General features: G+C 41.8%; 3 protein-coding genes and 1 long non-coding RNA gene across 7 annotated transcripts; 2 read left to right on the forward strand and 2 right to left on the reverse strand.

Moving 5' to 3' along the window:
• Positions 1–8: 8 nt before the first annotated feature.
• On the forward strand, positions 9–4081 carry LOC128769557 (uncharacterized protein C1orf21 homolog). Of its 4 annotated transcripts, XM_053883363.1 has the most exons (7): positions 9–103; positions 172–308; positions 1468–1602; positions 1859–1938; positions 2015–2082; positions 3304–3367; positions 3591–4080. In XM_053883363.1, the coding sequence occupies exons 2-7, from the start codon at positions 296–298 to the stop codon at positions 3627–3629; spliced, it is 399 nt and encodes a 132-aa protein (XP_053739338.1). In that variant the 5' UTR covers positions 9–103; positions 172–295; the 3' UTR covers positions 3630–4080. The 4 variants fall into 4 exon arrangements, with proteins under 4 accessions (XP_053739338.1, XP_053739337.1, XP_053739339.1 ...); XM_053883362.1 differs by having other exon boundaries at positions 16–308; XM_053883364.1 differs by having other exon boundaries at positions 16–308; positions 1471–1602.
• A 786-nt stretch (positions 4082–4867) lies between these two features.
• On the reverse strand, positions 4868–6172 carry tsen15 (TSEN15 tRNA splicing endonuclease subunit). The gene is made up of 4 exons (XM_053883968.1): positions 6005–6172; positions 5859–5940; positions 5301–5436; positions 4868–5237 (listed from the first exon to the last, which is right to left on the reverse strand). Exons 1-4 carry the CDS (start codon positions 6104–6106, stop codon positions 5066–5068), a joined length of 492 nt encoding a protein of 163 aa, XP_053739943.1. The 5' UTR covers positions 6107–6172; the 3' UTR covers positions 4868–5065.
• A 2806-nt stretch (positions 6173–8978) lies between these two features.
• zgc:153115 (uncharacterized protein LOC768186 homolog) lies at positions 8979–14114 on the reverse strand. The gene is made up of 2 exons (XM_053884291.1): positions 13336–14114; positions 8979–11014 (listed from the first exon to the last, which is right to left on the reverse strand). Exons 1-2 carry the CDS (start codon positions 13808–13810, stop codon positions 10770–10772), a joined length of 720 nt encoding a protein of 239 aa, XP_053740266.1. The 5' UTR covers positions 13811–14114; the 3' UTR covers positions 8979–10769.
• A 1292-nt stretch (positions 14115–15406) lies between these two features.
• LOC128770158 (uncharacterized) lies at positions 15407–15820 on the forward strand. The gene is made up of 3 exons (XR_008416480.1): positions 15407–15485; positions 15581–15625; positions 15686–15820. It is a non-coding gene; the product is annotated as an uncharacterized LOC128770158 (long non-coding RNA).
• The last annotated feature ends 613 nt before the right edge of the window (positions 15821–16433 follow it).

The following is a 16433-nucleotide window of genomic DNA, read 5'->3' on the forward strand; positions in this document are numbered from 1 at the left end:
AATCCGGCCTGCAACTGAACGAATCGTTGCTGAGTTGTGGATTTGCATCCCATTACGCGCGGGTGTATAGTGGCGTGAAAGTGGTTTTCTTGCGGCATCTAAAGTGAGGCTACCTTGGTTATCATTTATTGTCTAGTTTTTGACCGGACAGAGTGACATCTTCCCACCCAGAGCGAGGACCAGACAGCTGGCAGACTGACGGACTGCAGCCCCGGTGCTGATGCGGTGTGTTAGGGTCCTCCTGTCTGGAGGAGAACCTCTGAACTGAAGTGGGAGGACTGACCCAGAATCATGGATGCGACAGAACGGTAATTTACAATATAGATATATATCACTGTTATTTCATTACAATGTGCTCGCGTTCGACCCTGTGCGACATCTGCTTTCTGCAACCATTTAAAAGAAAACATCGTCGAACTGTATGATCTAGTCGCCATATATGTAAATATCTAAGTGACTTTTTGTTTTCTGGTCTCATCCATGGAAGCGAAGAGGATGCCCGACCACAGCTGGAGTCTGAACAACACACCGCGTATGGCAGTATCGCATAACCAAAACGCCCGATGGATTTATGATCCAGCAGAAACACAGTTAGTTTCGGTTCGAGCTGCGAGGGCAGCCGGCTCCTTGGCACGGGGACTCCCGGCTCTGTGAAAGGCCTCATTGTTGCGGGGCAGCTGGCGCTCTCACGCTCCCATTGGTGCCCGAGCTGGTGCCGGTGATTTCATTGTGTCTTGCGGTGTGTTTCTCACCGAGGGCGGGGCGCAGCATGACTAATTGATGGCGATAAATTGGTGGGTTCCCTCATGTAGACGAGAATATTCCTTCTCTTGCGCGCTGAGGCTCCCGGTACATTCATACCGGAGGGATTCTGGTGGCAGATGGTGTCTGAGATTGTCTCCTTCTAACCTAAATCTGTGGACCACCACAAGGACAATGACTAGTTTGGCAAAACAGCTTCCTTCATATTGCATAAACAATGTGTATATTGAGGCTCTGTGACCAAAAAACATTAATTTAACACATCATTTGCAACTTAAACTCTGACTTTTTTAGTGGACTCACAAGGAGTGCCATGCTACTAACATAATAATAATAATAAAACTTGTATTTACTGAGGAATAAGAAGACAAGGAAAGTTTTTCACTACTAAATAATTCATTTATTTCACTGTTTTAAAGTTGCAACTGTTGTTGAATTTAATATCAAGTGAATTTATATCATAATTTATTAGGTTTTGTTGATATATGTCCACTTCAAAATTAGCAGGCGGTTGTCGGTGATGAAAAATGTACTTATAATAAGAAATAAAGTGACAAGAAGTGGCAACATTTTGGCGTGAGTGATCAGTAATTACATGGTTTCAATAACTGCCGACGAATTGACCCTCTGGGTGCAAGCTGCGACCGCAATTGTTGCTTCTGCAGAACACAATGGGTGCAGTGTGTTTCCTTTCCTTCCCTCCAGCAGGTGTGTCGGTGTTGCTCAGGGGTGAGGAGGAAGAGGAGGAGATGGGCTGCACCTCCGCCAAGCAGGTTTCTGCCGTGCCCAGCAGCGAGGAGGAGCAGAGCAAAGCCTACAGCAATGGAGATCTGCTCTCAGGTACTTTATGTTTTGGAAGATGCCTGTGAGAGTGTCCACACCTCAGTGTAGGTCACAGAGGTAGCGGTATTTTTCAGCTGTTTTAAGTGACCATAAAATCATCAAACATTTTAAATGGTTATTACAGTTTATTTGTCATTAAAAAGAGCCTAAATAGTGAAACACACAACTGCATTCACGACTGCAAGAGCATGAGCACCTAATGGACGTCCTCCACGGCGTTCTACGACTCAACATGTCCTCTGCTCTGTTGCAGACGAGTACAAGATGAAGGAAGTGGAGAAAGTCAAGTACATCAGTGGAGAAGAGGGAGGAGTGGACAGCCAGGACAGCACGGTCACTGATGGGCTCCACTCGTGACTTTAAAGGATGTGATGAGTGGCTGACTGTTATTTTTGTTGTGTGTGTGCAGGAGAAAAGTGCTCTTCTGGGTAAAGGTCCGCTCATGGAAAGTGGATCGGACGGCAATGGGAAGATTCTGTGAGTGGCCTTTTAATCAGTATCCGTGTTTGTAAGACTCAAGATTTCATTCATAATGCAGGCAACTTAATGAAATGAATGTTTTCTGAAAGAAGAATGTAGATTATAATGTGTTTCGTTCACCTCCTCCATGGACTCCATTGGTTGACTTCCTGTGCTGCACTGACCTGGCATCCATCTCCAACATGTCCATCATCTCTCCTGTCCTCCTAACTTCGTCTGCAAACATCTCCACACGAGCTGTGCTCTCAGCATCTTCATCTCTGCCAATATTAGGGTCTAAACCTGAAGAGGTCAAAGCTTGGCCTGGGGGCCATGTGTGGCCCCTTCATTTATCCGGTCCTTATAAGGTCATTGGCCCTATTAAAATATTCCTCACTTTTACCTTCTTTCTTTTGAGATTGCAATTGTTTTGCTGTCAATAAAAGGTGATAGATTTTTATTAATATACATTTTTAAACAGTCTGTATTTATTTTATGAAGTCAATTTTTTACTCTATTTTATAAAGTGAAATTAGTTTTTTGTTTTTCTTATGCATATATATATAGATAGATAGATAGATAGATAGATAGATATAGTGAACATATACATACATACATACAACATATATATATATAGAGAGAGAGATGTATATAGATATAGTGAACAGTAAGTAAATAGATATTGTTTTATTTTGACTCTGTCCATTATTGTTTTCAGATTATTCCCACATATTATGATTATTATTATTATGATCATGATTATTGTTATTAGTAGTAGTGGTAGTAATAATAATAATTATATATATATTTTTTTCTTTACTTTGTGTTTCTTCTGTTTCTCCATTTTTCTAGGCATTTTTGCTATATTTTTCTACAAATAATTTAACAGTGACAGCAGCTTTATGATGAGGTAATGTGGCCCCTCTAGAAAGTTAGTTGCTCTGAACCATATGTATGGCTGCTCTCTGTACTGTCCTATGAGGCTTTCTTCTATACCCCTGATCACCTCCATCTGTTCCACCCTACCTGCACTCTCTTCTTCACTTCCTTCATCTCTGTAAATCACTGTGGATGTTTGAACCTTCATCCTGCCTTCCTCTCATACCCCAACTTCAGATCTCCAACCCCTCAAAATATCACTATATCATCCGCGAACATCATCATCCATGTCACAGAGAGATGCTCAGCTCCTAACGCTCCATATATATCTGCGATTAACTCCAGTCATTTACCTCCTAGGAGCATCCACTCGTCTGAGAGTCAGCAGGAGTTCTTCAGGATGCTGGATGAGAAAATTGAAAAGGTACTGGATTTAAACCATTTTTTTTTCAGAAGAAAGTCTCAGTGTTGTTCAGGAGGTTAATCCTGTGACCTGCTGTACAAATCTGCGCCTCCATCTGTCGCTGCTCTTCGCTAACTCTTCCTCACTGACAAGATTCTTTTAAACCTCATTCTCTACTCAGTGTATTTAATCTAAAAGATGCGTAGTTGAGTGTTTAGTTAACTGCTCTCTGTTTGGCTCACAGGGCCGGGACTACTGCTCTGAGGAGGAAGACATGACATAACGCTACAGAAGACGCCATATTCAAACCGGACTGACAGATTTGTATCAAGCACCTTTCCCCTGCTCGCAGCTTCAAATGAGAAACTCCAGTTCAAGTTTACTTCCTTTAAAAGCCATTGACAGGACGACTGAGAGGCCCGTCTCCTGCGTCAACAGTAAAACAGACTGTCCATCACTGTGAATGTTTCAGAGTCTCTGAAATGTCAGCAGGCTTGGACTCTTCCTGTTTTCTACTGTGTTTGTTCGTACACTGTTTATGTTCAAAAGGCTCAGGGTTTATGTGTTTTCATCGTCCTTGTCGCCCGTGCACACCTTGACTGTCGCACTCTCACGCTTCATCTTGGCCGGATTCACACCTAAGTCTTAATCTGTGTTCACTCACCAGTATTTAAGTCCATTTTTGTTGTTCTTTTTTTAAAGAAAATAAAGTGTTCTAAGTGACACGTTGTTGTGTGAGAATACTTCAACTGTATTTAACCTTTTCGGTTCCTAATTCCAGAGGCTTGAAAATGACACCTTGTGTGAAGATATTTAGCTGAGACAGCTGGTTGTTTCAGCTGCAGTCATGGAAGTATGTTTGTTAAGAGTGTGGAAAGGTGGCTTCAGCAGCCAGGCTGCAGCTTCAGGCCACTGTTGTGCTGTCTGCATTATTAAGTCGGATTAAATTTTCATGAGTTTACAGCATCACAAAATTCTGAAGTGGCTCCGGCGCTCCCTGAGAAATTATTGGACCTTTCTCATCTTGTGAGGGGTTTAATCCCAGAGATTAAAGAACATTTACGTTGGTATCATTATGACCACCTGCCGAATTGTTAATGAGCAAAACTCCACCTAGGTTGTCGGTTGAAATCCGCTGACTACTCACGAATGTACAGCTATTAAAAATGTATTTTAATGCTTTGAGGTGGTAAAGTGGCACCAAATGCCAGTCCCATAATGCATTGCAGTATTTGCCACTGTAAAAACATTTCGGTTAGAGCTGATCAAATTGGACACGCCCATAAGACCTCAACAGGGAGGTGTTGGTGCAGAGGAGCAGCAGCTACTTTGAGACTCTCCTGGTTGGCAGAGCTTCTCCTGATTTCCAACATAAAATGAAGTATATATCAAGCTGAAGATGAGTCAACAACAGATTTCAAAGCTACTAAGGTAGACTAAACAAGTGGTCATAATGTATTTATATGAGCAATGAAACTCCACCCTTAGTTTTAAGTAACTTATTTATTTTCATGAGTCACTGGAAATGTTTATGTAACAAAATGTGCTTCTTGAAATGAACAATTCAAACTAAAGACAAACATGCTGTAAAGTTCATGATCTCGTGGCCACGCCTCCTCAACTTCAGTCAAATGATGATGAATGAAACTGGAGGCTGACACCAAGTGATCAAGTTTGACCTGAAGTTCAGTTTCCCTTCCACCTCTTAGCTTCAGCTCTTTAGTTCTGCAGTCGTCTCTTCCTCTGCCTTCGCCGGTCCACGTCCTGAAACGGACCGACAGGCGGGTCAGGTGTCACCAGGCCATCGGTCATCCTCTGGTACACCAGAGTGGAGTCTGACGCCACGGCACACAGCAGCATGGGGTGACCTCTGTCCAGCACGTGTCGGATGCTGCGGAGGAGACAGTGAGTTTGAGAATATGTCTGAAAACAAAAAGATTCACTCCCCAATCACCTCCTGTGGCTGAGGGATCGGTCAGAAGGTAGAGGGAGAACAGTCTGGATGGAGGAATCCTCCTTCTCCTTGGCCTCCAGCAACACAAGCTGCAGCTCCTCACTCTTGACACAAGACACCTCGGCCCAGTGACGCACTAGCAACAGGACACAGTGTGGATTACTCTGGTCAGCTACCGCCTTGACTTCTGATGAACTCACGTGACCTTTCGCTCAGACAGAAAAGAAATCACATTCTGACCTAGGAACATCCTCATATTGGAGTTCAAGGACAGATTCATTGCAGTTAAAGGTGCCTTGAGAGAATCATAATAGCAATATTATAATTATAATAATAAAAAATAATCTTGCAAATGTACAACCAAAACTATAATTCCATCAAAATTTCGATTAGCTGCTGAAGTTTTTGGAATAAAATCTGAACAAACACCCTCTCACTAACGTCAACAGTTGGTCGACCAGTAAATACACTATATTATACATTATACCATATGAAAGATTAGAATATTCTTGATTTATTATATTACTTTTCGGGTCAGGAACGTGTTTGTAGCCTCACCTTCTGTAAGATCCATGTAAACTAAAAAAGCTGCGTAGATCTGAGAGCTATCTTCCACCTCCAGAGAGTTCATCTGCTGGAACTGAAGCACAAAGCAAGTATTAATAATTGAAATTGAAAATGAGTGAACAATCTCTCGGTCTCACCACAGGATGATGGACGATCCATATCGGTGTCTGCGTCTCCTCCACTAATTTGCTTTTGTCAGTGTTTAGATTCGAGCTCGACATGTTTGTTTTTTGGCACATGCACGAATTAAAACTAATATATTTTCAGGTGCAAACATTCTGCTGCGCTCACGCTGGAGAACTTTGGCGCGGTGTCACATTATAAACGATCCGGGTGGAAAACACAACATAGTCGTAGAGTTCCAGTTAAGTATTATTTGTAAAACTAATGTTATGCTATTATTTATAACTAAATACCGTTTATTCATTATTATGAAGGCTCATAATGATAATTTGGATTTTAGATTTTGACAGATTTGCTCTTTTGTTTCCAAAATCGGACATTATAGCTAGCTTTTACGTCTGATTTTTTTTTTTGTGATAAAAAATTTTTTTAACATATAAATGAAAGATTTATTTTTCAGTTTACTTTTGTGCAATGTCATTTTACACTTCCATTTTATTTATAACTTTTCTCTCAGTTACACACTGTTATTGCGTTATTCCCCCAAAGTAATTTGAGCAATGAATAAACCAGGTTTTATCATTTATTTCAAAACAATGCAACCTTTCTAGTATTGGAGGACAAAAGATGCATAGATGCAGTACATATCGGCGTAATGTCTCTTTAAAATGGGCAACATCAAAGTTGTAGTGTCTCACTTTTTGTGAAATTAATATTGCATTGATTCGATGCAGGGACTTGAGGAAAAGTACTTTATTGTAGAGACAGCCTTCCTCATAAAGTATGGCTATGATGCTATAAAGATTTGCTTTCACACCCTCTGTTCCCTCTCACTAGGCTTCTAGAGACCTGCATTCTGCTCAGTTGGAGAGTGGCGGAAAGACTGTCTGCTTCTTTGGCTGCTGAAGCATCTGGTAACAGGTAGAGGCTTTATGTCTGAAAGGTTTAAAGTCAATGACTTTCTGCACTGGAGGGGGGTTGGAACAGATATTTGAGCTCTGTACTATCAGATTCAGACTCACACAAGTGAATCAGGTGCATTGCTGAGTGAGATTTTTAAATTTAAAAACCAAAATAGGTGAGGGTTTGAATAAACTGGCTAAGCAACGGAAGGTATGCAGACAGTCAGATGTCTGTCTGAGGAGGGAGGATGATCAAAAACCAAAAAGATTTGAGTCAAGCTAAGGAGAAGGGTGGAGAAAACTCACATGACTGCGTCAGGTTGGTGTTATCTAGTGGTGAACGGGAACAGCTGGTTAATGGTGACGCAGAGTACCAGACCAACCAGATCCAAGTACATGGTGTCCATAGCGACAATCTGATTTCTTCTATTCCACGATGAGGTTATCGGGGATTTTAATCACATTGTACACCGACAATGATAAAGAAAGGCAGCACAACAAGTCAGAGCATAACTTGTTGATCAACTGGTTCTTATTACTTTGTTCATGTAACCGGTTTGTGTTGAAAACTCCAACTGTTTGCAGTTTGTATTGAACTGAAGTACATTAATTTAGAATTTTAAGGAACTCAAAAACCTGTTTGTTATTTATCTTTTCGTTCGCTTTAAAAAAAATAATGCAAAATGGTGGTGGAAAACCGTTTTCAGGTACATGAATTCTACTGCATACAAATGGCAGGATTTGCTGGTGTTTATATGTTTCTGTATTCAGTTTTGAACACACATTTTGTTGACATTAATATGGGCAATGTTGTGAACTGACATATTAAAGAAAGTTATTTTTTGCAAATAAACAGAAAAAAAGTCATTTGCATTGCAGCCAAACCTTCATAGATTATATATATATATATATATATATATATATATATATATATATTTTTTTTTTTTTTTTTTTTACATTGTGCCAAATTTTAAGGGTGTCAACTTTTTTCCACTTCTGTATGTAAAACAGTAATATTAAATTTAAATACTTTTATTTTGTTCTCCTTTATTTACATTTCAAAATTATGACAGTCATCTTTCCTCAGAAAAATGTTAAGATCTTATTTATCGACAAAATTATGCGCATTTAAAATAAGTTGAACCAGTCTGTTTATCAGAAAATATGGTGCAACTTCCACATCACAGCGATGGTCTTCCACTTTCATGCACTTAACTTCAATCCAATTCATTTTTAAAACAGCATCAATAATGGTTTCAGTGGCTGCAGCCTGGTTGGTGAACTAATGATCATATGAATTGACACAGTTGAATAATAGTAAGCTGAAGCTTTGGGGGGCCCCGTACCAGCTGGGTGGTAATCCTGCTTTACACACACGGACCACCTGTCAGCACACACACTCAGAAATACACGACACGCACTGTGTGTATCAATATACGTCAAGGTTCACATGTACAGTCCGACCTTGTGTCAAAGCTTTTACATCCACTGTGTCGGAAAACACCAACATTTATCCTCCATCTGGTGAGAAATCATCGCAACAGGCTTGAATTTACAGATTTTATTTGAAAAACAAAAGGAAAAAAAAAAGCACTGGCATTTTCATGTCAAGCAAACAATGGAACCCTCTTTTTTTTTGGTAAGACCGTTCCATTCCACAAAATGAGTAATGAAAAGAATAATTAATCCACACAAATGATACGCAGTATTTGTAATAAATTAATCAGCATAACAAAGGAAATAAAACAGGCTTGTACTTCGGTGGCGCACAGGAAATATAGAAACTCCAATGCTGAAAAATGTAAGACACCTGAGAATATAAATATCAAAAAACAGCTTGTCGCAGCAATTAGTTCCACAGTTCCTCTATTGTTTCTTTTTAGCTAAAGCTTTTTATGAGGACTTAAAAATGAATGTAAAAATTAGGCATCAATTATAAAACACATCCGTTTCTGTACAATGTGCATATCTGAATTGGTGTGGCGACTTTTTCTCTCAGTGACGTGGGTTCTGAAAACCACATTCGGTGAACAAATCGATTTGGGCTGAGCTTTTGCTGTGAAATCCCATCGTATTTTTATGGAGCATCCTCGGAAGACACGGCGCAAGACTCCACCGACAGGTTGGTTGAGGCGAAGCGAAAGGAAACTCAGACACAGGAATTGTGCCTTAAACAAAAATAGACGACACACGGCTGATACGGTTGAGATAATCTGAGGTTTTCGGAAAAAAAAAATACATTTGTCTAGACCACAGAAAGACAGTGAGGTATGTTGTTATTGTGATATGAGACCCAGAGAAGACGGGAAGAAGGTAGAAAGGTTTTCTGTGTGAGTTGGTGGGTACTGCCAGCAGTAACCGAAGACGATCAGCAAATGAACCGGCACATTCACTCTCATGAGGAAACAGTGAGGAAGAACAGATGGAGGAGCCTCAGTCTGTTCAGGAGTTTAAGAAACAGCAGTGATTTTTTTTTATCTTCAAACGGCCGCAGATTCCACAACAATAGATGGCCAGGGTTACAAATAAACCGGGAAAAAAGTTCCATCCGCTGTTAGTAACACATAAGTTCGGCGTCACACATTTCAGCCAAATAAACTCGGGAAAAAAAGTGCTGTATTGCATAATGAGAGTTTGTAATGAGGCCGAGGCCAGGTATACCTGTACAATGATTCCGCTGTAAACATGGTGCAAAGTAGTTATGACAAAGTTTAAGGCTTTCAGAATTTCCTGAAGAAGTGTCGTTCACTGAGACAAAAACAAGGTGACGGTCCGAGTCAGACCTGGAACTTGAGGCTTCTGGACTGATGTGGAGAGGTTTGTGAGTTACAATAGAAGCAAAATTTCATATCAAACTTCTCAATCTTTTCAGTAGTAAATATTTTAAAGTGACCCAGCAGGGGCCACTTGACGGCTTGGTCTGCTTCATCAGACTATATTGGATCCAAATGTGTCATATATACTTTCTTACTTGTGTCTATATAGAAGGAACAAAAACGACAAACACGCTGCCACTCACAGGGAAATCCATCCTATCAAGCATATACCAATACCCCTAATATAAGGACTACAATTCACCACATGTATTAATTATGCTGCTAGAAGCATTACAATTTAACTTTCTACATTAAAAGCTTAAAGCTTATATACATTTGCATCAGTATTAGACATAATACTACTGTGTATTATGTGTCATTCTAACTTGAGGGCGGCGTGCAAACAGCTCTTCTACAGTGAGCCACTCACGGGCAAAATCAATGTATCGGTAAATTCATGAGATAAATAACCCTTACGGTTAGCAAGTAGGGAATGTCTCAAACAGGAGTATGGAATCAAGCAAAGCTTAAAAAAAAAAAAAAAAAAAAAAAAAAAAAAGTTTCTACTCACTGCCTTGCTAGCTAACGTCACAATATTGTGCTACATACTGTAAATTAAAGAGAGCACAATCTACTACTTAAAATAAAAGTTTTGGCTGATGACAGATTGAAAGAGAACAAGTGAAAAATCCCTGCAATTTGTGTGTGAGTCGCACATAAAAATAAATGGATTCATGTGCTCCACTCCTTCCGCGGATGGAGAAATGAAACAGATTGCTGTTCTGTGAACCTGGGTTTGTGTTCGCTGTATCGATAAAAATATTTCAAGCTGCCACTGAGACCTGGCTTTGCGGCGGAGAAAAGTGGATCGGACAAGTGTCGATTTAAACTTTTTTTTTTTTTTTTTAGTCACATGACTCACGGAAAGGGAGGCGGGCCCGTCCCCCCCTTTGCGTGATTCATCCGTGCGTGAGTGTGTTTACAGTACGACACAGTGAGCTGGATTCTCCTCGGTGGATCTGATTGTAGCTGGTTCGCTTGAAACCACGTCGCAGCCTTCCTCAGTGCTGGGAGCTCGGGTTGGAGAAGGAAGGCGTGCCCTTGCCGCGGCCCAACATGGAGGGCTGGAAGTCGGGGTGGCGGCGGGCGTGCTTGATCAAGTGGTCGCTGCGCATGAAGCGCTTGTCGCACAGGGGACACAGGAAGCGTTTCTCTCCCGTGTGGGTGCGAGTGTGACGGGCCAGCTCGTCGGAGCGAGCAAACTTCTTCTCACAGTTGGGCCAGGTGCACGGGAAGGGCCTTTCACCTGCAACAGGAAGTAGGTCAGGATTAAAACATCGGTACGCAACGCTGCTTTTGACTTTTAGCATTCAAAATGTTTTCAAATAGTTTTGACATTTTGAGTAATACTGAGTGAAAAATATCGTGATACTGAGACCCAAGTATCATGATGCATATTGTGTCATGAGGCTCTTGCCAGTAAATGCAGCTGAATTAAAAACCTACTTTTGCTTTACACACCAATCATCTCAACCGGACTACTCAACCGTCCTACACCTCACGGACACTGTCCACACAGACGTCAAAACCAGGAAGCATGGAGACAGTATCCATCCTCAAACTGGTGACGCTGACATGGGCATATCCATAACTAACCCCTCCTGCCTTCACATCACCATCCTTCTGGACCGGTCATACACATTTTTACTTCTTCATAAAAGAGCTTTGACCTCAAACCCTGGTTAAAAAAAAAACAAAACAAAAAAACAAAACAGCAGACCATTTGGAAAAAGAACCCAAAATAATATCACTTTGTATGAAGATTTTAAAATGAATAACACCAAATATTTTAACCCATTTGAGTCACTTAAAAAGAGCTTTAAAGCAGGAAATGTTTCAGGTGTAAAATTGACGTGTCTGCGAGGACTTCATTTGGCGCCATCATCTGCCCTTGGTCAAGGCGCTATACTATATGATGACCTCGCCGGAAGTCACCCTGGATAAACATGGTCGGTCAACTGTAGTGTAATAAAGATTAGTCGTATTTGGAAAATAAGCCGACACCAGGCAGAGATTGCTGAGGTCTGATTATAACAAGCAGGTTCAGAGTCGGAATATTGTGGCCAGTTCTCAAGTCAAATAAAACTGTAGAGTTTTCCTCTTAAACAGCAGAAATAAGAAGGCTAAGGCCGTCGGCTGGAGAAGTCACAGAGCAGCCAAAGAAAACAGGGGTTTTCAGGACGGAATCTTCACATTTATAGCAAAGGAAAGCGAAGTCCACCCAAGACCCTTCTGGGAAAACAATCCCTATTTGGCAGTTTCAACACGGTTTGCCACAAAATTTACAGTCAGTAAGTCACACATAAATGAGTGATAACTTACATCCAGGCTCTAGATACATGAGATTAGTCCCCACTAAGCTACCACTAGCCTTAATCTGCAACAACCCGTGGTCACACCAGGGTGACAGAATAGGATGTTCAGGGCCATTTTCAAGATCACACAGTCAGGCCACGTTGTTGTTGCCGGACTCTCCACGCCACGTCTTTGTGCTGCTTCCTGTCCTTAATCCTTCTGCGCCTGCTCAGCCACCATCCACGCGCCAATTCCCCTCATTTTGACACAGAAACCACAAGCCTTTTTCACCCCGCTCTTGTGTTCCACTATCATTTGGACCAACTGCATTTCTAGTTATTACACATTGGGACCAAACTAGGTTGTGTGAGAGGATGCCACTATCATAAAGAAAAAATATAAGCAGCAAACAGACAATCTGTTAAAAAAAATAATGAATCAATATTAGTTATGGATGGTGCTTCTCATATTTTATGCAATCTAAACTGAGATTGTTTTGTCTGTCTCTTTTTTGTCCTCCATAAAAGACAATCCCAGCTACACAGGGTCAATGGCAAGTCCAAGGCAGGCCACATACAAGAAAGTAGGAACATCAGACAACATGAGTGGGAGGAAACCGAAACTACACTTTGACACCTCAAGTTGGATTATACTCATGTTATCATCATGTCGTTCCTATTAGAAGTGTCTACATAGCTTATTGTGGTGCGAGAAGGAAAGATGGAGGCGGGACCTTGAGTGCACCAAGTACCTGCGATGGGCTCCATCCAACTCAGGAGAAAATGGATGAGCACTTTAAAGTAATGTTTTCCCAGGTGCAAAATGTATAGTTTTGTTGCATTTATGTCTTCAAATCATGTGCATCAAGATGCCTTCTGTGACTAGAAAAACTAGGCAGACATCAAAGCCTGGCTGCTGCAGCTCCACTAAAGTGCACCTCCTCTTCGGAGGTTTCGTCTTACGTTCATTTCATATGCAAATTCGGTGGAGAGGAAGACCTTCGTCACCGAATTTAACGTCCAGCCCAGTTCTTTTGTTAGTTAACTTCTTTGTCAGAGCCGCTAAAGAGGACTTGTTGTCTTTTGTCTCGTCACGCTGTTGTAGCGCGTCGCGGGGAAAGTAGTACGGCAGTGAAAAACAAGTGTAAAAGAGAAGGAGAATCCGCCATTTGCGCCGTGGGATGGTTGCGTGATAACATGGCTCCAAGGGTGGGGGTCAGAAGTTGATCTGCGAGGGGGAGATAGCGATGAAAATACATGAGTAGCGTCGTACCTGTGTGTGTCCGGATGTGTGCTTTCAGGTGGGACGATTTCCCGTAAACTCTGTCGCATCCGTCAAAAGTGCACTGGTGTCGCTTTACTGGGGACCGTGGGGCCCCTCTGAGCTGCTGCTGCCCGGGGACCGGAGTGGCGGAGGGGGTCATGGTAGGGGTGGTCGGGTCGGACAACGTGGTGTAACCGCTCTCGCCTCCGCACGAGGAGTTGCTGCTCTCCGAGTAGGCCGACATGGGGCGGAACTTCCCGTGCAGGTCGGTGAGGATCCCGGCCACGGTCATCATGTTGGCCCCCTCCAGCCTCAGGGTCTCGCGCACCTCTCTGTCCTCGCTCGACCCGTCGGGCTCCCCAGGGAGCGGGCCCGCCGCCTGGCTGCTCAGGGCTCGAGGGGTGGGTCTGTGCAGCACCGGACCGCTAGATATCGACACCAGGCACTCCGCGGCGAAATAATCGGAGGGAGCCGTCACCGACATGCTGACTCGGTCGACCTTGGTTCAAAAATAAAAACCAAAAAGTGAAGCGTAAAAGTCCAACCTGGGGCGCTTAACGTCGCTCTGGTCCCGACCTCGTTTTCATGAAACTCGACGAAGCAAACGATCCCAACTGAGCCTTGAAACCGCCATACAACGAGCCAGCAGCCCCGAAATACTTAAACAACTGAAATGAAGGGCTCAGTTGGGGCTAAACGTGTGCTAAAATGGTGCCAGTACCTCGGTCCCGACATGTGTGTCCCCTCCAGTCTGACGGTTCATTGTGTCTGAGCCTCGCAGAAGCCGGTCAAACCTACGCCCCCTGGTCCGGACTACAGTTGCGTTCACTGTCTGGCAGGAAAGCAAACACTGTGGCGTTGTACTTCTACAAACGCAACAAAACTATGTATCACGTTTAAATAAATGTCGTGAAAACATTTATACTATTCACAAAGTCAGTAAAAAAACGTTTTTTTGCACGGAAAACAATTCAATCTCAGCTGATTTTTACCAGTGTAAAAGTAGTAAGTGCAATCCACTCTCCTTTTTAATACGTCTGTTTGCCTTTCTTCGAATTTATAACACTTTATGTGGCGCACCCTAAATGTATTCTATGTTCTGGTTAGATATTTGAAATGAAACAAATACCCTTTTAAATAAGAAAAAAATACTACGTTTCGCTGGAGCTTGAACGCACCAGTAACGAGTAGCATCGGAGTAGAGCCTGACGTCGTAGCCGGGCGTGGACCGTGGCAGCGGGTGCATCGTGGTGAGTAGGTGGCAGGCAGCTTGGGTAATGATGGGGGAAGGAGATGCGAATGAAAGGCGTGTGATAGTCAAGTCCTTGCCTTGTTGGGAGGCTAACATGGCGGCCTTCAAGTTTTTTTTCTTCTTCTGTAATCTTTTGCGCAGCAATACTGCAACAGAAAATAACAACACTCAATTATTTAGAAATCATTTTAATGTAAAGTAGTAATAAAAATAGTTTAATTCACAGTAAGATGTTTAAAATAATATAATGGACAACAGTACGACGAAAAAAAATCTGACTTTTAATGACATGATGAAACAAGATGGTGCATCAAAACATTAATACATAGATAAAAAAATGTGTATCATAAAAGCATTTCATAAAATTTGACAATATGTGTCATGAAGCCAGAAGGATCATGGTTGCCCAACAGCCTCCACAGCCTCCAGGCTACTTCCCTGTTTGCCCCCTCCCTGGACTTTAAAATACTACTTCTACTACTACTAATAATAATAATGATAATAATAATATTGTACAATGTGTCTTGTAATACAAAGATCATAAAAACAAGCTTCAAGGTTTGGCTTTGTCAAGCATAAACTAAAGAAATAAACATTCCGTCTGTCCAAGTTAATAGGGGTTCCAAAACAACCTAATATTTGCCGGGGCCCCCCAAACTTTTTGTGTGATGTGATTGGCTCAAACGGTGTTTGTAGCTCCAGTCTGGAAGGCATTTCCTGATTGGTCACTGTGAGCGGTGTGGGTCACTGTGGAAGCCCACATACAAGTGTGGTCATTCAGTGACTGTGAACAGAGGTTGGTTTTCATACTGTGTGCATGTGGCGGCTCAGACGGGCCCGCGCTGATATTGGGTTAATATGTCCCTCTTTTGCTGTCTGCTTCTCATGATGGTTTGTCTACCGATGGGTAAGTTGTTGTTTTCTATTGGCTGCCTTTAGGACCTTTAACATTATTTAATAGGGAATTTATTTATATGAATATGTTTGTTTTTGGCGGTGCAGGTGGGGATTGCTTGAAGTCTGACCTCTGTGATTCAGGTTGCGCTGGTAAGAATCCATCATGTTAAAATATTAAACCAGATCGCTATTAACGTCATTTTTCTGTAGACATCCCCAGCTCTGACTTGTCCTATCAAAGAGGGATGAAGTTTACTTACAGGTTCAGCACAACAGTTACCACAACCCTGCAAGGCTCTAATGCGGGCAGAGCTGGACTGGCTCTGGACTGTGTGGTTGATATCGATGTGGTTTCCAAGTGTCATCTAGTGATGCAGGTCAGGCTCATAAAATAAATGCTGGTAAATTAAAAAAATCAAATGAATGCTTATAATTTCGTCGCCAGATTAGGAATCCACAGATAAAGCGCCTCTCCCCGCTGAAGGAACACTCTGTGCAACACTTGAAAAAATTAAGGTTGGAAATTTGTTTCACATTTTAAAACAGAAATTTGTAATTTGTTTGTGTTGCTGTTCAACATATGTGATATTCTCAAAGAAAATTGGTCTGTTTTTCTTCTTTTTAAAAACACCTTTTTAAAAATGTACTAATAAAGTTAACTGAATTTCTAATTCCAAAAATTGTATTGTTGTTGACACACAATATTAATTTTTGTAATATTACTTAGTTCATTCTTTTTTTCATTTTGCATTTTGACAACATTAAAAAAAAACTTTTAGAAATATTTGCTAGACTTGTTTCTCTTATGAAAGCGATACTTTATTCAGATGCGCTGGTCGCCTGTGTTTTCTGATCACAGGGGGTTCATCTTGTGTTTTTGTTTCTCAGAGAGTCGCTGGAGAAAACGCGCCTCAGATTCTCCCTCCAGGGGGGGAAGGTCACAGCCCTCTGTCTTCAA

Source organism: Synchiropus splendidus, chromosome 13, assembly GCF_027744825.2.
Source record: "Synchiropus splendidus isolate RoL2022-P1 chromosome 13, RoL_Sspl_1.0, whole genome shotgun sequence".
Lineage (NCBI taxonomy): Eukaryota > Metazoa > Chordata > Actinopteri > Syngnathiformes > Callionymidae > Synchiropus > Synchiropus splendidus.